The following is a 25,944-nucleotide window of genomic DNA, read 5'->3' as shown; positions in this document are numbered from 1 at the left end:
CCTCCTGCCTGAGAGCTCGGGTTGTGCCAGTGTCCTAGCTTAAATAGGGCACTGTTATTTGATTTACTTTAATTAAGTAATTAATAATCTCAAGATAGTGTTTTTTTCTATGTAGATCTGGCTGGTCTGGAACTCTTTTTACTTCATGTTGGCATCAAACTTATGGTGGTCCTCCTACCTCCACTTCCCAAGTCCTGAGATTTCAAGATGGATCTGACATATCCAGTTGCTTAAGTGGGGATGTCTAGAGTAGACAGTGTGGTGAGCTAGGGCTGTGTCTCCCTTCTCTCCTTCCCATTCCTTCTGAGGAAGGTATCTTACTTGTTGCATTTAGTCCACAGGTAGCTACTAACAAGTTGGAGATGGGTCTCTAATGTGTCTCCTGTGGGATCACCAGTCTGAAAAGTATGCCTCAGGGAAAGAATTGCTACTTCTAGAACTAAAAATAGTTGCAATATTTCACTCGTGTTTCCAGACAGCTGGAAAACAAGGAAAAATATGTCCTTTGTGACTAGACTAAAAAAAAAAAGACCCAAACCAGAGAGACCATTGCTGCCAGCTACAGAAATTAAAAGGAATATACGGGAATATAAGTAACTTCATACTGACACTCAGAGAATTCAGGTGAAAAGGACGCATTTCCAGAAAGGCAAAAACTACAGAATCTGACTCAAGAGGAAGAAGACTAAACTTAACCACCTGGCTCTTCTGGTGACTTCCCTGTCCATCCTCACTACCCTGGACACTTTGGAACTTGAAGCAGAAATTCTAGCCTTGAAGGTATACTTGCTGTCTTCCTGGATGCTCCACAATTTTGTTGCCCTTACCCTTTGGCAAGCACTGTTTTTATCAGATGTAATGCCTTTTTTGTTGCTTGTCCTTTTGTTTTTCAAGACAGGGTTTCCCTGTGTAGCTTCATAGACCAGGTTAGCCTTGAACCCACAGAGATCTGCCTGCTTCTGCCTCCTGAGTGCTGGGACTAAAGGCATGTGCCATCACTGCCCAACCTGTTATGCCGTTATTAGTAGAGAATTTTTGCACATCAGGCAGCTTTCTCTGGATTTTTTCCTGGCAAATTTATCTTTTTGTTTTTTCATAATCCCAGCGAAAGCATTTTCAGGATTATATTACAGCTAGATAACACTATGATGATGCCTTGACCTCTAGGCCTCTTTACTAGTCTATGGAGGGTTAGGTTGATATATTCCAAATAGTTACATATATTAGCACTCAATGAACTGATTAATTCTTGAGAATTAGACTTATTTTTTTAATCTATTTTTATGTGTATGAGTGTTTTGCCTGCATGTGTGTATGTGTAACACATGCATGCCTGGTGCCTGAAAAATCCAGAAGAGGGCATCAGATCCCCTGGAAATGGAGTTACAGGCAGTAGTGAGCTGCCTGTTGTGGGTGCTAGGAATTGAACGCAGGTCCTCTGCAAGAGCAGCACCTAGACTTAAAACAAGATTTATTATTTTAAATTGTGTGTGTGTGTGTGTGTGTGTGTGTGTGTGTGTGTTTTCCTGGAGGCCAGAAGTTACAGGTGGTAAGCAGTCAGTGTGGGTGCTATGAACAACTCTGCGGGTGCCCGCAGAGGAATTAAGAATATCCTTATAAGTCAGCCAACTCTTCAGCCTTGAGGACAAGACTTTCTATCTTTTGGCTGTTTGTTTCTTCTTTTAAATATTTTGGCACAAACCCAGATTTTCTTTCTGAAATCCTCATATATAAATCCAAAGTTAGGGGCAACTTACCATTAACAGGCAGGTAATTTATCAGGTCTTCGTATTCATTCTCCTCAAGTTCATAACCCATACTTTCCATGAAAGTCTTTATCTTTTTGAAATCAAGCTGCAGTCCTTAAGAAACAGCATGGGAAGGAGAAAAGCAATTAGAAGTGCTAGTCATGCCCGTGCATTAAATAAAGTGTGAGCAATCAGAGGATACAGTTGTTTGAAGAAAGAGCTGTCACAGGACTTGGGACCAGAACCTGCTCTGTGTTCCTCCCATGGCCCCTGCAGTGACATTCATAAGGAGTTAATGTAAGTCTGCTGAGTTCTAGCAAAAACCCACTCAGACTTAGGACTCTAAGCAAACAGACTTGAAATGTTGTGAGAGTCAAACATACAGTTGTTTGAAGAAAGAGCTGTCACAGGACTTGGGACCAGAACCTGCTCTGTGTTCCTCCCATGGCCCCTGCAGTGACATTCATAAGGAGTTAATGTAAGTCTGCTGAGTTCTAGCAAAAACCCACTCAGACTTAGGACTCTAAGCAAACAGACTTGACATGTTGTGAGAGTCAAACATATGTCTTCACAGGTTGTGCTTAAAGCAGCAAACGACTTAACAACTCAGGAAACAAAACAGGCCAAGCAACAGATTTGCCATCAGCCAGAACACGGAAAGCAAAACATGGGAAGTCAGTCTTACCCAGTTTCTCACTTACCTTTGAGGGACATGACACTGTCCATCAGCTTGTGCTTGTACACCTTCCCGGCAGCTGCAAAGCAAGGCACACAACTGCAGAGTTAGAATCCAGGGCTCCTATGACACAGCTCAAAGTCCAGTCTCAGGAAACTACTCTAGGGATTTCCCTTGTATTTTTTTTAAATCACAAGCTAAGAATTGGAATAGGAGAAAGTTCTTAAGATAGTAAATCTAAGCTGGGTGGTATGGCGCATGCCTTTAGTCCCAGCACTCGGGAGGCAAAGGCAGGTGGATCTCTGTGAGTTCAAGACCAGCCTGGCCTACAAGAGCTAGTTTCAGGACAGCCTCAAAAGCCACAGAGAAACCCTGTCTAGAAAAACCGAAAACAACAACAATAACAAAATGATAGTAAATCTATCCACTTGAAAATTAGTGGCTAGATGAACCTCCCTGCCTCCCTCCTACCCTCAGCACACAGTAGGGATGCCTAAACACCCAAGTTTATTGTGGCACTGGTCCTATTATCTGGTACTGGAATAAGCCTAGATGCTCATCAGCAGAGGTGTGGAGGAAGAAAATGGACAGAACTGCTTTTGTGTCATGATGTTAAGTGGTAAGTGAGCCATATCTGTAAGGACAAACACCATGTTTTTTCTTTTTTGCAGAATCTCGTGTGTGTGTGTGTGTGTGTGTGTGTGTGTGTGTGTGTGTGTTTTGCAGGGATCAAGCCTAGGGCCTTGGCTATCCTAGGCTCTTCTTTATCACTGGTCAATGCTTTCTGCTCTCATATGCAGAATCTAGATTAAAAAAAGACATGAAAATAAAGGGTCTCCTATTGGTTGTGGGGGATAGCAAAGGATGAAGGAGGAATGAGGATCAGAGTACAATGAGTATATGTTTGAACATATGATGAAACCTTATAGTTTGTATAAAGACTATATGCTGACAAGAAGACAAATAATTTAATAGTCGCAATTGAATTCTTACTTATCAAAATACAGTACATTTTAAAATTTATGTAATATTTATGATTAAAACATTTTTTCATGTTCATTATTTTGTTTAATCCTCACTGTTATCCCTAGATCATACATTATAGACTTTGCTATATTCATTTTTGTGATACTAGTACCTAATCAGTTTTCACTGGGTTAGTAAATAGCTCACTGGTAAGTTACATACTGGCTGAGTTAGTACTCACCATCAACTGGCAAGCCTTTCATTAATACATTGTTTTCCTTTAGGTGGAGTCTTAGCCCAATGTTTTTAAGAACATTGTCCATGTCATTATAGTCAATTTCTTCCCCTATGTAAATAAAAACAATAGTAAAATAATTAAATCACAATTTTAAATAATAACAAAATCACAATGTTTAAGTAGTGTTATAAAATATAAAGTTTAAAAAATAACAAGGGCCAGAGAGCTGGCTCAGCAGCTAAGAGCACTGGCTGCTTTTTCAGAGGACCCATGTTCAATTCCTAGCACCTAAATGGCAGTTCACAATCATCTATCTCTTCAGTTCCAAGGGATCCAATGCTCTCTTCTGGCCTCCATGGGACACACACATGGTGCACAGACACACATGCAGGCAGAACACTTACATACATAAAATAAAATGACTATACCTCAAAAAATATTTTAAGCACCAACAATAGAAACACTGAAGGGTTGTTTCAGGAGGGTTGACAGAAATGTAACTTCCTGCTGTTAAGGGAGCTCTTCAATTTGGGGAATAAGAAACAAGCACACAGGAAGTTAGTGTTTCTGTAATAGACCACTAAATGAGCTGGTGGTAATCATTCTACCTATACCTAACATTTACTTTATCCTCATTTGTGCCTGAACTATGACCTTGTTCATAGATGTCATAGGTGTAAATCTGTCATGTTATTTTACTATTAAAACAGTAGAAAAAGAGAGCATATTGCTAGTCACGGGTAGTGGCTTATACCTCTTACCCCATCATGTAGGAGGCTGATGTAGGAAGCAGGCTGTAAGTCTGAGGCCAGCCTGGGCTGTATAGTGATTTGAGGTCAACCTGGGCTATGTAATGACTTTGGGCTGTATAGTGATTTGAGGTTGGCCTGGGCTATGTAATGACTGATGTTGCTTAGGTTCCAGTAGGACTCTATCTTATGACATAAAAAGCACAAAAAGCTCCCCCCCAATATTTTGTTTTACTTAAACAAAATAAAATATACACATAAAATAAAATAAAGAAAAACTATGTTACTGAGAAACTTCAAAGAATATGGGCTTGCTGTTGGGGAAATTCTTCTGTTGGCTTTAAAATAAGATACAGGCCAGGCATGGTGGCCTTTAATTCTAGCACTAGGGAGACAGAAGCAGGTAGATCTCTATGATCTTGAGAACTGCCAGCTTGGTCTACATAGTGAGTTTCAAGCCAGCCATAGCTATAGAGTCAAGCTCGGTCTCAAAATAAAGCAAAACAAAGTTGGTATAAATAAATGATTCTGACAAAGATGTCAGTTTATAAAGCAGACACTGTGATTACCAGCACAAATACTTAGAATGACATGATTACTTTGCCATGGATAACAAAAAATACTTTTAAAAACTTGTTTTATATATAGCCGGGTGTGGTGGCTATGTATACTTTAATCCCAGGACTCAGGAGGAGAGGCAGGCTAGTCTCTGTGAGTTCGAAGTCAATCTGGTCTACAAAAAAATGAAGTTCCAGGACAGCCAGGGCTCAAAAAAACAAATGCAGTCTGCTCAAAGAAACAGTAACAACAACAAAACTTATTTTATATACTAAGAGATCTGTTTCAAAATTACTTTTATTTACTAGTTATACATAATAACCCAGTGGAGGTCAGAGGACAACTCTGTGGAGGAACTCTCTCCTTCCCCTGTGGGTTCACAGTCAGGCTCGTGTGGTAGCGCCTTTACTTGATAAACCCTCTCACTGGACCACAGTATTTTACTATACAGCCCAGGTTGGTCTCAAAGTCATATGAAACCTCCTTCTGGAGCCCTGGAATTATAGGCAGGTGATACCACACCAGGCAAGAGATCATTTTCACCCCTTTCCCCATCGTTTCTTCTCACTCACCTAAAATCGTATCTACTTCTTTCAGAAGCAAATCCATTTGGACTTTCCTCTCATCTGCAATACAAGACAAGGTTAGATAAACCTTGCTGTGGGTCGAGTCACATTCCCTCAAAATGTGTACACTGGAGCCCTAATCCCTCATGTGGCTGTATTTGGAAATGTGGTCTTTGGAAGTTTGAATAAAATCATAGGGTGAAGCATGATCAGAGGAAGCTATGGTTTGGAAGGAGTGAGAGCCAGCCCTCTTCCAGCTCCCTTGGTTAAGTGAGAACACTCTGGAAAACCAACCATGTGCAGGCTAGGAACACAGCCCCAATCGGTGCTACATTGTTATGGCAGCTGGAACAGACTCATACAGGGTTTAAATAAAATTCTTAATTGTGAAAGTACAGCTGGGTGGTGGCGGCACATGCCTTTAGTCCCAGTACTCGGGAGGCAGAGGTGGGCGGATCTCTGAGTTTGATATCAGCCTGGTCTACAAGGGCTAGTTCCAAAGTCACAGAGAAACCCTGTCTCAAAAAACCAAAAAAATCAAAAACAAAAAACCTGTGAGTGTTCAGTGATTTAACAATGGCCTACAATTGTTTTCTAATTAGACATTTTTATTTTTGTTGTCTTTATAAGCATAAAGTTGAGGAAAAGAAGAATGTAAACATGTTCATTATACTCTGTCATTCTTCCTGACTTCAGTCATTAGTGAGGACAATAGGGGAAAACTATTTTATTTTTTAGTTTTTTTTTTTTTTTTTTGGTTTTTACGAGACAGGGTTTCTCTGTATTGTTTTGGAGGCTATCGGTCCAGCCCGGCCTCAAACTCACAGAGATCCGCTTGCCTCTGCCTCCCGAGTGCTGGGACTGAAGGCGTGCGCCACCACCGCCCGGCTATTTTTTAGTTTTTAATGCATTGTGTATTTGTTGGGTGTCTACTGTATCCAGGCCCCTTTACAGTGCTGAGGATGCAACAGGCAACAAAATGTCTGTTTCCATAGTGGCAGGAGCTAATGCCCAGAACCATTTATAACTCTAGTTCCAAGGATTCTGACCCTTCTTCTGGTCTCTGCAGATCACGCGTAGTGCACACAGCAGCCACAGGCTTACAAACAATTTCAGACCCATCAGAGAATACTCCACAAAACACAGAAATGTATGTATTTCCTCCAAATTAAAAAAAATTAGTATCCCCTAGCTGCTCTTTAGAGCCCTTTGCTAAGTGCTCCATCTTTGACTACAGCTTTGAGACGAGGCTTCTACCACCCTCTGAGGAACGTAGGCAAAACCCGCTAATATTTATGTTGTGACATTTAGCCAGCTTGCAATATTCCAATGTAAGTTTGCATCATCTTCCTCGACTCCTATGTTACACAAAGTCTTGAACAAGAGGATTAGACACTGGTCTAGAAAATTAGGCAATCATTCTTTTGGCAAGCAGAAATCTTACGATTTGAAGCATGATTCGGTTGCATTAGATAAGGTTGGTTGACAAGCACTTTGGGGATGTTCATCAAACTGCTATCAGTCCTCAACATTATCTCACTATGCAAAAGATGCTTATCATGCTTAGCATCAATGTTTCAACTTAAGTCTTTTTTGCTAAAGATTATGAAAAGACTACTAAGCCCCAATAAATATGTCTTTCATTTTTAACTAAAAAAAAAAAAGAACTGTAACAGGGTTACTTATTTTTAATAAAAACTCATGAGCTCTACCCCAGATCCACTTGAACACAATTCTGAGAGGGTGATTTCTTTGGATCTAAAGTTTGATATCTATGGATTTACTAAATATAATTGTTAGGTATATAGTATTGTTGTAGTCTGGCTTATTTCTCTTCGATGTGCTGGCGAAGTAGCCATGGCAAGTAACTGACCAAAATAATACCATGACAACTAGGTCTGTGGTAATAGAGCTACTAACACTCCTTGGCAGAAGAAGACCACAGAGCCTCACTTGGGATTCCTGCTATGATTCCTGTGGTGGTTTGACTAAGAATGGCCCCAGTCAGCTCATATACTTGAATGCTTACTCACCAGGAAGTAAAACTGTTTGATAGAATTAGAAGGATTAGGAGGCATGGTCATATTGGAGGAAGTATGTTACTGGGGGGGCGGGGATTTGAGGTTTCAAAAGCCCCATGCTAGGCCCTGTCTCCTTCCCTCCTGCCTGTGTATCAGGATGTAAAGTTCTCAGCTCCAGGACCCTGCCTACCTGCCACCATGCTCCCTCTATGATGGTTATGGGCTAGCCCTCTGAAACAGAAAGCCAGTCCCCAATTGAATGCTTTCTTTTAAAGAGTTGCTGTGGTCAAGGTGTCTCTTCACAGCAAGAGAACATTGACTAAGACAACTCCCTTTGGTCTCCTTCCCATGCTCCACTGCAAGTGACTGTGGGAGATGCTGGAGAATACAAAAGAAGTAGAGGAATGCCTGAAGTGAAACTCCGTGACGCAGCTTCCACAAGCTGTCATCCATGGTGAGGCAGGGCTTTGTGGTGATGCTCCCAGTCATCCCTCACCCAAGTTCTGCAAGTATCCCAATAACTCACTGGCTCACCAAGGGCTTAGGAGGAACCTCATTTTTCTTTTTTTATTGTGTTGTTTCTTTGTTGGGAGACATTGCTGGCGGGCTGGTAAGAGGTTGCAGCCTCCCAGGGCCTAGCAACAGTATGGAGCTTTCTCCCTCCAGCAAAACTTCCTGCTCTCCCACCTGCCCTTATCTGGAGAATGTCCCTGTGCCTGGAGGACTGACCTTATCTAAAAGCATCTCTAAAAACAGATGCTCGATTCATCTTTAGCTTGACCTTTGGCACAATTTGTGCTAGGAGCTCTGCCACATACTAAGCCTTGTGAAAGGAGTGTGTCACTTAATGCAAATTAGGGTTTGTCCCCAGACTTTCTAATTATATATATTCCTATACTCTGGACTAAAGTTGAGCTGATTCATCAAAATCTGTCTCCTGGAGGGGTGTCTCCATTTGTGCTCATATGCTACCAAAGTTTTCTGTCATCCCCATCTGCCTCTTTCCCCTCTTGGCTTGGTGGCCAACAGACCCAAGGGGAAAGAGGACTCCACATTTCTTCATTTCTTCAGAGCACTATGTTGGCATTTGTGTTGCAGGACACATGGAGTAACAGGATGCTGAATCTTGGATACTTTGGTCCTAGACTTGCTACCTTCTTTGTTTAAGGACTTTCTGACTGCATTATTGGTGGACATCATCTTCTTTAGAAAGATTTGAAAGCTTTTAGATTATGCTAGCTCTTTTGGGCCCCAACTGCAAAGGCACAGTAGTATTTGTTAGTTCAGGAATATCCTCTTCTCCCCATCCCCCCCCTCTAATGATAACTAAGTTGAGAACACTCAAACTGGCTTCCACAAAATATCCATGAAAAGACTTGATTTCCTCTCTCAGTTCTCCTTGGTCTATGACAGGAGTGCCCCTTACTAAATAGCAGGTACACTCTGCCATGGGTCAAGATATTTGCCTGGGGGCAACCTTGTCTGCCATCCCCACCACTGATTCAGACCATGCAATCCTTCCACATTTCACCCGGAGTACCAGCAGCTGCTTCTGTGGCCATGTACTTCTCATAGAAAGTGTGAAACTCTGACTCATCTGCTTCAGGGAGTTTCTGACAGCTAGTAGCAGGGGAGGAGATAATTCAACTTCATTTTGATGCAGCCCACCTCCTAGGAATGCTATACAAAAGAGCTGAAGTTCTTTTTATAGAGCATGGTGTGTTTGAAATACTTACTATTAACTGGTAGATTTTTAGACAATTCCTCTATTTCCTCTTCCTCAAGAGGAAATCCTAGGTGTTCAATAGCATCATCAATTTTATCCATGTTGACTTTTCCACCTTAAGAAGGAAAGAATAAAAGAAATTTGCTTTTATGCCAAAAGGAAAAAAATTATTACCCACACCCATCAGTCCATACAACCAGGAGATAAAAAGTCACAGCACCATGAAGTCCTTGAGGTGGTAAAATAAATCAGTTGGGAATTTGTGAGAGGAAAGGTCTTCCCTATCTGTGCTCTAGAGAACACTGTGACAACTGTCTTTAGGAGGAGTTTACCCAGAAGAGAAGAGTAGGCAAGACTTACTATTATAGAAGTTGAAAACTCAGCCAACAATTTCTTACCAGTATAAAAAGATTTAAAATTGCTACAGACATATGGGTGATTATGGCAACTGTTGATAGACAGTTCTAGTGCTTACATCACACAATATGGTAATGCAATTAGTAATGTAACCAGAGAAAGAAGGGTCCGTAGTTTCCCCGTCAGAACACTTTGCACTCACTTCTGGAGGTCCGCAGAGTGTCCATCAACACATTTTTATACACCAGGTCTTCATCTGTAAGATAAAGGTCACATTAATTAGAGGAAGTTGAAATCCAGAAAGTCCTGTTTATAAATGTTATTAGTTTACTGGGACTCACAAGGCTAACTGTCTTGTTTTGTTTTTTGTTTTTGTTTTTTGGTTTTTCAAGACAAGGTTTCTCTGTGGCTTTGGAGGCTGTCCTGGAACTCACTCTGTAGACCAGGCTGGCCTTGAACTCACAGAGAACTGCCTGCCTCTGCCTCCTGAGTGCTGGGACTAAAGGTGTGTGCCACCACCGCAGGGCCTAACTGTTCTTTTGTGGTATCTGATATACCGCAAGTGGAACTTAAACATATTGAAACACGGTTGCTTTATTGTTCTTCAAGGTTCCCTTCCTTTTCATTCCACAAATCTTTTGCACATCATCTTTTCTAACTTTAGCTTTAGGCATGTTACAGATACTCAAGTCCAATATTTAATATTATTTATCATAATTACCAGTATCTCCAAACAGTATTATCTCCCAATTTAGCACCCCAATAGTTATAAAAGTACACTTTTGTCAAAATTGGCTCTTACTTTTAATTTTCAACAAGCTGTTAAGTGACTATGCACATATAACCCTATACATACAGTTCAAGCCTAGGAATGCTAATGGTGGGGTCTGAACTACTTACCATCTAATGGAACTGTGCTCTGTATCATCTGGCTTTCACTGTCTGTTAATTCAATGCCTAAGCTTTCCAGATATGGTTGTATTTCCTTGACATTCATTTTCTGACCTTTAAAAAGATGAGAGACATAATAAATGAGCATTTTCATATAGAAGGACTTCATCAAGGAAATGATAAGGATGCAGTTGTAAGAGATATAGTAGCAGAAATCTGAAAACGCAGTGAGGCTTATCTCTGGGGGCATCACAAGAAGGAGATAAAGGAAAGCATGTCAGCATGTATCCTTCAACAGTGGAAGGGGGGAAGGACGAGTGAAGAGGGGGAAGTCTTCAGTGAGGGGTGGCAGAAAAGGAAGGGTGGCATGGCAAGGCACAGGAACACAGCGGTAAACAGACAGAGACCAGGCAAAGTTGGGACATGTTAAAATTAAGATTGAAAAAAATAAGCTACGAATAATTATCTTAAACAACACAGTTTGGTAATGCAGCAACCCTTCACAGTAGGCCTTTAAGCAAAATGGAAAATAAAAGTCATTGTGAGCTCCATGGGTACCCAGTCAGTTATTCTTCAAAGAATAAAAAAAAGAAAAGATAGATCTACCATCCATGCAGAAGGAAGATGCTGGAAACTGGGGGGAGGGGGAAAGGGTTTCTTAAGGCAATCAGAGTTGAAGACCCTAAAGGTCTTCCTCACCTCCCTGGCTAAACTAGCAACCATTCTGAGAATCAGCCTGACCCCAGGAAACTGTATGCAACTTGGAAACAGATCCACGCAGGCCCCAGGGTCTGGAAGGACTGCAAGACCATATGTAGACTACCTGAGGTTGTGTGTGGGAGCTGGATTGGAGATAAGCAAAGCCAGGTACCTAAAGTCACTCAGTGTCTGTGCCCTGCCCTGCCACACAAATTGCTTTCATTTAATTAACTTTTACACTGTCAATAGCCCAAGGGATACTTGGTGGAGATTCAGCAGCTGCATGGGCTTCTCCCATTCCCAGCAGCACTGGTAGGGTGTATCTTGTGAAAGGGGGTATCCAACTGGGTGCTCTTCAGGTTCCTGTCCTGAAAGTGATAAGTAGCCTCAAATAGTATACAGACAAGCATATGAGAAATTCAGGACCTGGAAAAAATCAGCAATATAGATGAGAAAGTTAGCAACATGGATGAGAAAACTCAGCAAGGACATTAAAATACTAGAAATCAAAAAAATCCTTAATGAACTAAAAAAAAGTAGAAAAATTTCCAATAAAATAGATCAAGCAGAAGAAGGAATATCTGGGGCTGAAAACAAGGCTGAAGAAATATTACAACTAGATAGCAATAAAGAAAAAATAATGACTATGGCTTATATGAACTCATGGGATATGATCAAGACACCAAACCTAAAAATCCATAGGGTCAAGAAGAAGCAGAGATAAAAATTAAAGAATGGAAATCCTACTCAATGAAATTAAAACATGGGGCCAGGGAGAAGAACAAAAGCCTCTACTGTACAAGACATCTAATGATCTGAGTTCAGCTACTAGAATCCAAGTAATAAAGCCAGATGCAGCGGTGTACACTCGTACAGTGAGAAGGGAAATGGAGATCACATGCACACACACACACATACACACACACAGACACACAGACACACACAGACACACACACAGACACACACATATAGACACACACACACACACACACACACCCCAGAGGATCTTGACTTTAAATCTTGCTATGAATACTTCTCACCAGAAAACAAATTGGCTGCATTCACCAAGGAGTTCAGTGAGAACTTCCCAGTACCTGAAACACAAAGCACAAGTCAGACACAGACCACACTTGTTTTCCTGTGAAATTTTCTAAGTTGTCATTAGATTCACAGGGGACATTTGCTACTCTCTGAATGTATCCAATCATGTAATAGAATTTTTAAAGAAGGTGAGTTAGCATGCTAAATTAGATCTTCTTCTACTTAAAAGTTACTTTTACTTCTTTTGGTGATAGATACATAGCTTTTTTTTCCAGGCTGAAATCCCTGGCATTCTACTTCTACCCTGTCTGACATTCTCCTTTCATTTCCTGGATGAAAACATGCTGTCTTTTACTGTGTGTTCCATGTCAAACAACCCCAGATTTCCTTTCCCTCCTCACTTGACTTGTCAGTTTCTGACCTTTCCTACCAGCTATCCCATACTTCTAAAAATTCCTTGTGGTATCCAATATAAGTTTAGCCATACCTTTATCAGTCCTCTGTCAATATTGGTAGATAATAGATTAATAGAGTATATTATCTAACTATCTACATCTATCTATCTATCTGTCCATCTACCTATCTATCTATCTATCTCTTCATCATCCATTTTTTTGAGACAGGGACTTATTATGTAGCTCTAGCTGGCCTAGAATTCACTATGCAGATTAGGCTGGGTTCAAACTCACAGAGATCTGCCTGCCTCTGCCCCCACCCTCAGTCTAAGGGCTGGGACTAAAGGTGTGTGCTGCCACACCTGGAAAAAGCCCTATTTTTACCCTTGAGGATTATAACTCCTTGAGTATTTCTTCCTTCCTAAGTATAACTGAGCAAAAATCTCCCCTAGAGAGTCTACAGGAAGGGCTCAATGATTTTTCATAAAGGAAATCAGAAGTAGTAAATGAAATACCATCAGTTTTCAGGAAGTTCTGTAGACTTTTCATGTCTTTTTTTCCAACACTGTAATTCAAGTTTTCCATAATGCTTTCTAGTTTATCTGTAAAACCTTTCCCTCCTTGAGAAAGGAAGAAAGAGATGAAATAAGAAGAAAACGTAAAATTATGCTTTAAATTTCTACTTAGTTATATGGATTTGCAAAGGAGGGAAGGAAGCAAGGCTGTGCATGTTTGAGAAAGAATAAAAAGGTGGTAGGGGATAGATGGGAGGAGAAGAAAGGAGCTCCCCTAGGTGTGTCACAAGGTATGGTGCTGCTAAAGTTTTTAGTAGACATCTGAAGCAAAGGAAGTGACTAACGTTTGTTAGTTGTTCTTCATTTATTCATAGAGGAGATGTCAGAAACAACCATAATTGTGGCTTCCAAGTTTAAAACTTGACATAATAGTAAACTATCTCTATAAATTTAAACTAAAAGTCATAGGGGGGATAAAAAGATCAATAAATGGTTGAATATAGCATAATGGGCCAGAATATGGCCTCAAATAACTGTTTCCATGTGTAACTCATGTGGGAAGTGGGGATAAGAAAATTACCCACTGTATTATTTGTGTGGGACAGAATAGCACCTCAGAACAACTCACAACAGAAAAACTACTGTTACCATTAAGTAATAAGCAGACTTTTCAGAGAGAAACACAAACTTGAGGGCCTGTCTCACTTGACCTTTTATTTGTTACTCACTGTGAAAAGTTTTTACACCATCCAACAATCGGTTGCGATACACCTTATTATCCACTGGAAAGGAAGACATAATCAGTATCACAGACAAAGAAATACTGACATCCATATCATGACCATCACCATGAAGACCATCACCTTATACGATCTGGCTTATTCAGTCTGATATCCATACAGCTTTCTTCAATTTGGCTTTATCGCTAAAGTGAAGCACTGGATCTTCTAGATGTACTTCGCTAGGCTAGTAGTGATGCTGATGCATTCCTTTTTGTCTTCCCTTCTGTATTGTCTTTACTTTTCTTTGTGCTTTCAGACATTCCAGAAGTAATATCTCAACTCAAAAATTTGTAATCAGACCTTCATTCATAATCTAATTTCTATCTTTAGAAGTTCTCAAATCCAGTCTCCATAGAACACTTATGTCATTCATGAATGCAAAGACTTTTGACTATAATCTTACCATTTAAGAAGTCTTCAATATGTTGAATGCAAACAAATGTGGAATGCATGCTCAATGACCTCCCCTCAGGCCCCATGACATACCCCCCCCAAACTAAGTCCCCTCGGAGCTGAGGTGGAATCAGAAATGCTCACAGGTGACAGGCAGAGTCTCCAGCAGTCCCCAGCGTTCCTTAGGTGTGAGTGCTATCCCTATGGTTTTGAAAATACCATGTATTCCATCAACATTCACTTTATTTCCTTGGGGAAAAAATGGAAATGACAGCAACAAGTGAGTTTTAACTGTGAGAGTCATCTACATTCACCTCAAGGATCAAATAATTAAAAGTCTGAGTTGAGAGTCTGAAAGGATATCAGAAAGAGATATCAGCTGCTTAATTCTAGACAGAAAAATAATTTTGTAAGATCTAATGAAATGCCTAAGGCGATGCCATCTTGTCCTGACTCCATTTTGTGATGGTTTAGACAGTTCTCAGCCCTTTATTCTCTTCCCCAACAGTCATGTCTGACTTGGCAACACATTTGAGATTTTCATGGCCTTGACCATTGTCCAGATGTATTAACCAAAATAATTAAAAGAAAAAACTAAAATAACTTGAAAAAATAAGTAAAAAATAATCCACATGTAATATCTAAATTACTATTCTCTGCCAGGAATTGAATATTTCAAGGTTCCTCTAACCCTTTTATAACTTTGATGTAAATTATGGTCTTTGTGGTTTTTGCCTTTAGAAACTCTATCCCTGAGCTTGAGGACCAAGAGACTTTTCAAAGGCTCAAGTCCACTCTTGGTCAGGCCAAACCTGGCCCCTACCCCCCCAAAAAAAGTTTTAATACTTTTTATTGGCTTAATCAGTGTGGTTGTAAGTAACTATCTCATGCACATCATTTCACTAAGAACAACAGTATAAACCAATATTATGAAATGGAAGTCAGAGAACAGTATGTCTATGGTATAAATGTCTATATACATACTTTTATAATGCCAATTAAAATTTTTTATTCTTTGGTAATTACACATATGAATATAATGTATCCAGAACATACCTACCTACACCTCCAACCCTCCAACTCATATCCCCCTGCTCATCTTCATGTATTTTTCCCCTTCCTCTCTCTCTCTCTCTCTCTCTCTCTCTCTCTCTCTCTCTCTCTCTCTCTCTCTCTCTTTCTATAACCCCAAGTTGGATTCCTGTTGCCCTATGCACGTGTACACAGGCAACATCTACTGAGCTGCCTACTTTGGGCCACACCATTGAAGTAAGTAGACTCTCCCTCTCAACAATTGGTTAAAAACTGCCAATAGCTCTTCAGCTACACATTCCCTATTTTTTATTCTACATGATATTATGACAAGGTGATTTATTGATGGAGAATGTTCTTCTGTATATATGTTTCTCTTATTGGTTAATGAATAAAACACTGTTTGGCCAACAGCCAGTAGAGGCAGGGAGATAGGTGGGTCTAAGAAACAAGGAGAATTCTGGGAAAGGTAGTCAGGGAGAGCCCGCCAAAGGAGACGCCATGGAGAGACTGGAAGGTTAGGACACACCAGGCATTCTCCAGTAAGATAAGGCCATGTAGAAATACATAGATTAGTAGTTATGGGTTAATAATTAAGACAGAGTTAGCCAGTAAGAAGCCCTCGTCACTGGCCAATAGTTTAATAAATAATACAGCATCTCTGTGTGTTTATTTGGGGCTGAAGTGGTGGGACCTGGTGGGACAAGAAGCTCTGCAACAATTTATCACTAAAAAGATTACTTATAATGCATTATTTCACCAATGATCATTGTTACCTAGGTTTATTTTGGCTTTTGACAGTGCATCTAATTTGAATCCTTGAAAAAATTCAGGAAAATCTAGAATACTACAACAATAAAAAATTTAACAGATTTGTCAAGAAGCATATAACTCACTTGGACTACTGAATAAATGTTTTTATTTGTCATTACACTTATCATTTACTTATTTAGTGTGTTTATTCGGGGCACCCTTGTGGAGGTCAGAGGACAATTTGTAGGAGTCAGTTCTCTCTAATATGTGGGTCTCAGGAATCAAACTCAAGTCATCGAGCTTGGTACCAATGTTTTTGCCTTTTGAGCCATATCACAAAGATCTATAAAACATATTAATATACCAGCAGGACCAACAAGTTAATATGCTAACAAAGCACCTATGATGAGACATGGATATTTAAAAGTATAAAATTCTATAGAATATTGCCATTTAGCACTGTTTTTTTTCTCCATGGCCCTTTACTTACCAGTGAGTGACTCTACATTTTCCATCATCTTACTCAGTTTAACTTTCTCATCTGTAAGACAAAGCACAAATAAGACCCAGAATACTTAAGACCTTACAGTGTGAACTAAAATATGAACATTTACATTGTTCTGTAAATGCATTAATTTTCGTCCCCAATGAGCATGGGATTGAAAACTGAAGGTCTAAATATGATATATATATGTATATATATATATATATGTATATAGCACCAAAGGATAAATTTCAGAATGTGTCAACCTAGTACACAATGGTACTAGGAAATTTAAAAGGAATTATTTAATCTTCCCACTTGACCTGTTCCACTTTAGAATTCAAGAGCTATCAGTTTGATCACCTTAGTATTTCATATTTAAAAAGCAGTATTGTGACATTCTTGTGTAGCCCAGACTGACCTGGAAGTCTCTAAATAGGCATTCTAGGATGCCCCTGAACCTGCCTTAGCTTCCTACTTGCTATACATGCAATCATTATTGAATACTCTGTTCATGCTTTCAACTCCAAAGCCTCCAACATTTGTCTTGTTTAAATTATGTGCTGATTTGTTGAAAATCTTATTTTTCGGTCACATCATCCTTTGAAAGCATAATTCAATCATAACCCACAGCTCTGTGTTTTTCTAAAAAGCAATATTATTTGGTAGAGAAGTTAAATCCTTTTAAGTTATGTAAACCTGAATTCAGGTCCTATTAATCAACCTCTGTGATATACCCGCAGGTTCCACATCAAAGAAATTTAGATAATAACCTACCTCACAGGGCTGCTTCAGGACAATCGATAACATAGATCTGGTGCCATATACATAGTAGCTAGTTAATATTTGATAAGTATTAACTGTGGTTACATCATAGATATTGTTAGCTTATATGGCCAGGGGTGCAGCAGCATGAAAACAGAGAAAGGGAATTTGCTAGTTTCCTACATTAGCTATTGAATTAGTATGCAATTCTGAGTTCTTGTTAAATTAAATGTTCTTCATGTAATTGTACAAATAGTCAGTGGGCAAGTCAGATCTCACTTAGAGTAAAGATTTTCAGTGGAAAGACAAAGGCAGGCTACTCAGGAGCCCCTGATGGTTTGAATGTGGCCCCCAAACTATGTGTTGGAGATAATCTCTATGGTAACAGTGCTGAGAGGTGAGATCTTTAAGAGGGGATGGGATCATGTGGGCAGGGTCCTGAGGAACTGATATTACTGCACAGGCAGGTTTACCACTGGGAATTGTTTTGTTATGAATGTGAGTCATACCCACCCCCACTTGAGTCCCACCTGGTTGCTTACTCTTGCATGCTCTGTCTCTGTTTCTCTCTCACACAAACACATGCCTTTTACCTTTCTGCTTTCTGCTAAGGGTGATGAAGCAGGAAGGCCCTGCCATGTTAATTCCTTGATATTGGACTTCCTAGCCTCTACGACTATGAGAAATTAATTTCTCCTCATTATAATTTAACTTGTCTTATATATTCTGTTATAACAGCATAAAACAAAGAAAGTCAGATGTAATAAAATTTCCAGGTGGAGTGACTCCTAGAAGATTGGCTCTAAATACATACATTATTCATAATTTTAACTCCAAGCAATACACAGTACATTGTAATATCGATGGAAGTTTCGATACTGCTTCAAGACAGAAAGTTATAGCCTCTCTATTTTCCTTATAGGATTACAGAAATTGGTCTAATTATTTATACAGACATATATATTTTTCAAGACAGGGTTTCTTTCCGTAGCCTTGGCTATCCTGGTACTCACTATGTAGACCAGGCTGGTCTCCAACTCAGAGATCTGCTTGCCTCTGTCTCCTGAGTGCTGGGATTAAAGGTGTACACCATCACTGCCTGGCCCAAATAATGTACTTTAAGAAGTTAAGTCTATATTATCACCCCAAGCTGAGAACTGAGGATAATGCAATTAAGAAATACTCTCTACCCCAATCAGCTAAGTGACACATATTCCTGTGTCACTTGAGTGTTATGCTTTCCCCTCTCGGGGAGGGTGTGTCCTACCCTATCCTGGTCATGTGGGCATGTGATTCAAAGTGAGCCTGACTGACTTTCTGACTCTGAATCCTGAAGCCTGTGGCACAGGTGACACATCTAGCTGCACCACCCTGATGACACTATTAACTAGCTCTGTGGTCATGTGATCTTTTTGATGAAGCCTTGGCTTTACTCTTCCCAGTCCTGGGTTTCCAAATATTTGATTCTAGGAACCTCTCTATGGCCTTCCACAGTTCTCTTTGGTGTTTAGGCTCTCTTAGGCACTGATTCTTAGCTCCTGCTGAGTTCCCCTGGTTCCATTTCTCTTGATTCTTAGATCTTTACAAGTTCTCAGTGGCGTCAGGGTTTAGCCTTGCAAGTGAGACTCCCTGTTTAACAGACAGGTCATCTCTGGCTGAAGCATTGCAGTCCGGGATAACAGCTTTTTCCATGAGTACATTTGGGAGGTTATTAGAAGAGCTGAGAGTTTTTCGGAAGACACAATGACACGCTCACCTTCAATTGGCAGACGGTTCCTTAGGTCGTCAATTTCCTCATCCTCCAGCTCATAGCCCAGTTCTTCCAGGATGGCATTCAGTTTGGGGACATGACACTTTCCCCCTTAGGAAAGAAGGAGGTGACAAATGAAGGAATGGGAGGCTAGGTTACCATAGATAGAAGCACCCCACAGCACAGTAAGATCAGACAACTCTGAGGGATGCAGAGACACCGGGGAAGCTGGAAAGGCTACGTATTCCACCAATCCTGCTTTAGGGGATGCTCTCTATAGTTTGCAGGAAGGGCGTATTTAGAAGTTAATTATACAGTAGAGGAGTTATATACATTTTTACTTATATATTGATTATAGGCACTGATGCAATACTATAAATTGTATCTTTTAGATGAACTGATGAATTATACTGGATAACAACTAGCATCCTTGACTTTGAAACATTATCATTGCCTGAAAATGATAAACTACATTAGTTGTAGTTGATCTAAAAGATCTATAAACTTAGAAAGAATAAAATAAATCACCTGGATATTATGTAATGATGACATGAGTTTTCGTTTTTTTTAAGTTAAGGCAAAGCACAGATAATATAGTCCTAATGGTCTTATTGAGATTATCACTTACCAGAAAACCACTTCATGTGATCAAGTAATATGTTTTTAAGTATTTTCCCATCATCTGGAAAATATGAAACATTTACAATCAGAGAAAATGATGTGTATAGTAAAAAAGATATAGAAGGCTATAACCTTAAGTACAGATTATAAAAATTTAACTTTTAAATTTATACTTCTACAGTTTCCATATCTACACACACTTCTTTACAAAGGAGTGCAAAGAAAGAAATTCTTTTCTCTTTTTCTTTTCTCCCCAACCCCTTCTTCTTTTGTGACTTTGCCTCTCTGCTTTTTTGGAGCTGGGGACTGAACCCAGAGGCTTCCCACTGATCTAAGTTCCCAAGGTCCACTCCATCCCCCTCTTACCCCCTTCTCTTTCTTCCTTGAGTTGTGCTAAGGACTGAACCCAGGGCTTTGTACACCTAAGCAAGTGTCCTGCCACTGATCCTGCCACAGCCCTGGGGATGTGCAGCTGACAGACATCATTCCTCTCCCTGAGCTTTCTCTCCATTTTCTTCTCACTGCTACTGTTAGTTCGTCCTCTTTTCTCCTCATTCTACTTAAACTTTATCTTAAGGTAACAGTATTATTTTAAGAACATTTATTTATTTACTTACATGTGTATGTGGTGTGTGTGTGTGTGTGTGTGTATGTGTGTGTGTGTATGCATGGGCAGTTGTCACAGTGTGTATGTACGCCAGAGTTTAACCTTGGATTGTTTGAGACAGGGTCTATCTTGTTTGCTCTTACACTGTGTATTCCAGGCTAGCTGGTCTGGGAACTTTTGGGGACTCTCCTGTTTCTGCCTCCCATCTCACTGTGGAAGGGCACAGATTGTAGACACTGCATTCCAGGGATGTGAGTTCAATCTCAGTCCTACACAGCAAGTGCTTTGACCTACCAAGTTATCTCCACAGCCAGGAACAACACTTTTAATGCCAACTCAGTTTAAAGATATTGGTGGAGGGTGGGGGGGGGATGCTCTCAAAACAAACTTAAATGCTAGACAAATACCATTCCAACTACAGCTTGATATCTGTGTTCTAGGTGTCGTAGGGCAGGAGAGGCGTCAGTTTTTATGATGTTCTCACACTGAAGTTTATACAAGCACAGAGATGCTTTGCATCATCAACAGAGTACCTACCAGTGATAGGCAGCCTTTTCAGCAGCTCATTCATCTCTCTGTTTGAGAGCTCTATGCCCATGTTCCCCAGCACTCTTTGTATGACTTTGGCATCAATTTTCCCTCCTTTGGAAAAAATGAAAACACTAAACGTGAGAATTGCTTGCTGACTTTAGACGATAAAACTAAGTTGGTACAGAAAAGGGTTCAAATGTGAAGAGACTGTGTTTGTAATGGTCTACATGGCCCCAGAGGTGTTAATCCTATTACAACAAAGAGATACACGGGCAGCCCCTGGTCGGTTGTACCCAATCACATGTGTACCAACATCGGCTCAACTTTGCACTGCCCTGTGTTTTGCCTGGATTATGAGATGTATGGCCTCACAGGTCACATCATCGGCACACTGTCACAGCTGCATCCTAACACTTCCTAAGTTAGAGTGGTTACTCTAACTTAGGTATTTTGAATGAATGATGATGTGTATTAACTGTGCTATCCTAGTGAGATAAAGCATAAGAAAGGAGGTTTCAGAATAAAAGTAGAACTCAATAAAAACACATATCACAAAATTTTGCTTATAGATAGATAAAAGGATGCAATATTTATGCCAGTTAAAAGATTTGAAGTCAGTGACAAGAATACATCCTGTATTGTGTAAGGGTCCCTCTTTGTAGCTCTGCTGGTTTGGAGTTCCCTACTGTAGGGCAAGTTGGCCTTGAACTTCTGTAGTCCTCTTGAATGCTGGGATTACTGTGGTGAGCCATCTTATATATAGCCCTGGCTGGCTTGGTTCTCACTAAGTCTCCTTGAACTTGCAGCAAATCTTCTGCCTTACCTTCTGAAAGCTAAAATGATAAGCATGCACTATATGCCAGCTAAGAAAACTCAATTTTGAAAACTTATGTAAGTAGGAAGCTTTTGTGTAGTGGTCTTGTATCTTTCACAAAATGCCTTGCTTACCTGTCAATTTTCTTACTTCTTTTAGCAGTCTCTGCAGACTAGTCTTCCCAGAGGCTGTAAAAAGGTCACAATTCACATATACATGAATAATGTGCACTGATTAACAGAGATAAATGGGACATTAAGTAGGACTTTTTGTTATGATTTATTTTGAATTATAGCATACACAAACATGAAATAAGAAAAATTGCTCTTGAAATATGTTAACTCTTAATCTCATTATCTACTCTCTATTTTTCTTTTTCAAGATCTTAACCTTGGGCTGGCAAGACGATTCAGTAGACAAAGGCACTTTCTGCCAAGTTTGATGACCTGAGTTCAATTTCTGGGACACACATAGTAGAAGGAGAGAACTGACTCCAGAAAGTTGTCCTCTGACCTCCACACTCATCATGGTGTGTACACGCACACGCACACGCACACACACACACACACACACATACACACACACACACACACACTAACTCACTCCTAAAAGAAGAAGAGAAAAAGATCTTAAACTTTACGTATCATATGCATCTCCCTCTTCAAGAATGTTCTCTTTAGTTTATACTATCCACTAGCAGGTCCCCAATTCAGTATAACCTGTTAGATTTGAACACATAATACATTTAATTTTTCATTAAAAATTATGTGTCTAGGTGTTTTGTCTATATGTATGTCTGTTGCACTATGTGTATGTAAGGCCTGCAAAGCCCAGAAGAGGTCATCAGATCCCCTGGAACTGGAGTTACAGATAGTTGTAGGTGCTGGGAATCAAACCCAGGTGCTCTGTAAGCGCAGCCAGTGCTCTTTACTGCTAAACTCTCACCCCAGCCCAAAGATGTCGGATATTTTAGGACAAGAAGAAAACTGAAAACTATGCTCATTATTGGTGTTTCTTACAATAGAGGACATGCTGCTAGCATGTAATCCCATTCTTCCTTAGGGCGCTATTTCTATTATAAACACTTCTTTCAGTCTATATGGCAGCTGGTGCTTTGAGAATTCTTATCACTTACAGAATGTATGTATTTAAGACTACTGTGAATCATAAGACGAAAACATATGAACAAAAGTGAAGAGAAATCAAGGTCAAAGAAGATTGATTATGGAAGAAATTAAAAAACTCTACAGGATAAGGATAGGGTTATAAGAAAAATATCAGATGGTTTTCTACACCTGGTAAAAGATTTCAATTATCATATCCATAAGTCCAATGAATCCTAAGACAGATACATGAAAATAAATCCATTTCAAATTTCCACATTACAGTGAAGCTTCAGAACTAATGATACTGAAATGATGTAGTTAATATGAAATTAACAACCATCTCACTGTAATAAACTGTCTTCCTTAAGTATTCCTCAAGTAAAGATGTATTATTTATAACTCATTCTAGCAATACATCATATACATAAAAATTAATGAAAATGTACTAAACCAAAATGTGTTCTTATATAGACTAGATTCTTCTGTAAGATAAACAAACAAAAAAATTAGACAGTCAGTGGTGGTACACACCTTTAGTCCCAGCACTCAGGAGGCAGGTGGATCTCTGTGAGTTCGAGGCCAGCATGGTCTACAAAGTGAGTTCCAGGACAGCCAGGACTACACAAAAAAACTCTGTCTTGAAAAACCAACCAGCCAATCAGCCAACCAGCCAACCAGCCAACCAAACCAAAAAGATTAAAAAAATCATATTAGCATCCAAGCAGATGATACTCCCAGAGACCTTGGGCATGAGCACCTGGGGCACGAGTTCCTGGAAGATCTGATACCAACCACGTGCTTACCATCAACTGGAAGGGTTTCTGACAAATCTTTAAGTTTCTCATCTGAGAGCTTGATTTGCAAGTTTTCCAAAACACTTTCTAAGTTATTGACATCAAATGTCCCACCTAAGGAAACACAAAAGAAACTTAATAGTGTCCCTGAATAAGAAAACTTAGATTGCTCCCCATATCATGACTATCAGCAAGAGTGTGAAAAACCCAGTTGTTCAGTATACAGAAGTGGCCAAAAATGGAAAGAGAACTGAAAATGTTCTTGTTTGGTATAGATGAAAATCCTAACAAGTATGAACTCATTCTCCCACCAAGTAAAAGGTAAGGTTTAAGAGCTCACTTTAGTTCACTGAGTTAGTGAAATTTCCCCCAAATAATAGCCGGTTCTTTACTTCATATTTTCTATGTGCAATCATATTTCAATTTGATTTTTGTCAGAAGCTAATCTTAGCAGAAAAACAAAAAATTATTTGGAAAATGTGGATGCGAAGATAGGAGAGTAAGGGGTATTAGCATGGGAGAAAGTTGTCTCCACAAGAGGACAACCAGATACAAGTGTGAGGAGGGACTCTTGATCATCTTTCTCTTCTCACATGCCCCTTACCTTCGAAAGATTTCAGACAGTCTATCAATCTGCTTTCATATATATTTCCTTCATCTGCAAAACAGGGGCACACACACATCACAAAAAGTGGTACCAGCCATTCAGAAGGACAGGGCAAAGCTCCCATCTCAGCTGGGTGCTTTTCAGTGATTTGCCTTATAGATAGTTTGATATTTTGCAACCCAAGAGTTCAAAAGCAAGGAAGTGAGAAGATTTTCAGAGCATATGTGTAACTGGATGAAAATAACTAAGAGTTTGTTGCCACACAATACAGGAATGTAAGCACATCTTTCCTTTGCTTCTCTTCTCTGCCTTCTCTCTCCCACTTCCCTGTTCCTGCCAGCCCCATTCCCTCCATCTCCAAAGCTAACTGTCACTGGAAGGGAGAGTGGAACATCATAATGGCTTTCATCCCCAGTCATGGGAATCAAGAAAACAGAACTGCTGACTCTCCATGCAAGAACAAAATTACACTTTCTGGGACAAGAACAAGGTCATATGAAAAATTGTTGACAGCTCTTGCAGACAACAAGAACAACAGGATGCAGTCAGTTGTCCCAGGAGATAGTTTGTTTACTTTTCTAAAGTGTCTGGACACCCAACATGATTTTCCCTAAAATTCCAGTAGTGTTTAAAAAAAAACTCACCATCAATCGGTAGACTTTTCATCAGTTCTAAGTATTCCGTAGGTGTCAGTGTTATTCCAGTGGCTTCTACAAAACTTTTCACATCATTGACACCAATTTTTTCTCCTTCAAAAAACAGAAATAGTAAGCATGGTTGTCAATATTAACAGATACCTAAATAGCAAAATCATGGAAGGAAATTGTCTATGCTTTTGTGTCACAACATGTTAGAAAACAAAGGCACAGAAAGGCTCCAAAGCAGACAAACAACCAAAGAGAATCAGAGAACGTTTCTTCTGCTCTGGGGAGAGAAACTCTTTTACTTCCCTTTAACATTTTTGTCTGTTGTAGTTGTATATACCTGTGTGGGTGTGTTCATGGGTGCAAAGGTATGTGCAGGTGTGTGTGGACATGGGAGCCAGAGGTCAGTCTCAGCTGAGGGGCCATACACCTTGTTTTTTGAGAGTGTCTGTCTTCACCTCCCCAGTGATGGGATTAAAAAGGTGTGCCACCACAACTTGCTATTTATGTAGGTACTGGGGATTGAACTCAAGTCCTCATGCTTGTGTGTCAACAGCACCCCTGGGACATCTAGATGAGGAAGTAGAACACTGACAAGACTCCAGAGTTTTGTTTATGTACCACCTGTGCTTGTGAGTTTATGAGTAAGGAAAAGATGTAAGGGCAGCATTAACATTTGGGGTTTTAAACTTTACATAACTTTAACTTGCCTATAACCGAGTTCACATCCGCTAATATTTTTTTCAGAGGGACACTTCGAGTAGCTGTAATACAGAACATAAACAATTAAGATGTTGACATGCAACTTAGAAAAATTATAAATTAGTACCTGATAAGGGTCTACAAATTTTACTAATCTGTGTAGTTCTTAAATTTATATTTCCTGCTTTGAATGCTGGATTCCTCATTAGTAAGAAGGACCTTGGACTGCAGCCATTCTCTTGAGCACAGGGTTTGGCTGTGATAAATGTCATGTTTTCACAGTACTTATGTATCATGTCTTCAGTCCTTGGGTTTTTAGATGCCTTCTAAGAATGGTAATGATACCATTCAAAAGGTGTGCCCTCCCTGCCCCACCCCATGGTGTGTGTGTGCGCGCCTCACATCTAATGTAG

At 39.8% G+C, this 25,944-nt stretch overlaps 1 protein-coding gene across 1 annotated transcript in view; it reads right to left on the bottom strand.

The window, feature by feature from the left end:
• The window catches only part of Efcab3 (EF-hand calcium binding domain 3), a 102,537-nt gene extending 77,625 nt beyond the window's left edge, over window positions 1-24,912 (bottom strand). Inside the window, exons 1-19 of the mRNA XM_040749895.1 lie at window positions 24,830-24,912; window positions 24,183-24,236; window positions 23,588-23,692; window positions 21,813-21,866; window positions 20,871-20,975; window positions 19,734-19,787; window positions 19,112-19,216; window positions 16,597-16,647; window positions 14,466-14,570; window positions 13,875-13,928; window positions 13,147-13,251; window positions 12,236-12,289; window positions 10,506-10,610; window positions 9,808-9,861; window positions 9,259-9,363; window positions 5,508-5,561; window positions 3,632-3,736; window positions 2,450-2,503; window positions 1,758-1,862 (exon numbers count right to left, since the gene is read on the bottom strand). Coding sequence (XP_040605829.1) covers window positions 1,758-1,862; window positions 2,450-2,503; window positions 3,632-3,736; window positions 5,508-5,561; window positions 9,259-9,363; window positions 9,808-9,861; window positions 10,506-10,610; window positions 12,236-12,289; window positions 13,147-13,251; window positions 13,875-13,928; window positions 14,466-14,570; window positions 16,597-16,647; window positions 19,112-19,216; window positions 19,734-19,787; window positions 20,871-20,975; window positions 21,813-21,866; window positions 23,588-23,692; window positions 24,183-24,236; window positions 24,830-24,851 — 1,450 coding nt within the window. The 5' untranslated portion in view covers window positions 24,852-24,912. The remainder of the gene's footprint in view (window positions 1-1,757; window positions 1,863-2,449; window positions 2,504-3,631; window positions 3,737-5,507; window positions 5,562-9,258; window positions 9,364-9,807; window positions 9,862-10,505; window positions 10,611-12,235; window positions 12,290-13,146; window positions 13,252-13,874; window positions 13,929-14,465; window positions 14,571-16,596; window positions 16,648-19,111; window positions 19,217-19,733; window positions 19,788-20,870; window positions 20,976-21,812; window positions 21,867-23,587; window positions 23,693-24,182; window positions 24,237-24,829) is intronic.
• Window positions 24,913-25,944: the final 1,032 nt, after the last annotated feature.

This window comes from Mesocricetus auratus, unplaced genomic scaffold, assembly GCF_017639785.1.
Source record: "Mesocricetus auratus isolate SY011 unplaced genomic scaffold, BCM_Maur_2.0 Super-Scaffold_100007, whole genome shotgun sequence".
Lineage (NCBI taxonomy): Eukaryota > Metazoa > Chordata > Mammalia > Rodentia > Cricetidae > Mesocricetus > Mesocricetus auratus.
Note: the sequence above shows the minus strand (reverse complement) of the source record. Positions and strands in the feature narration are given on the sequence as shown.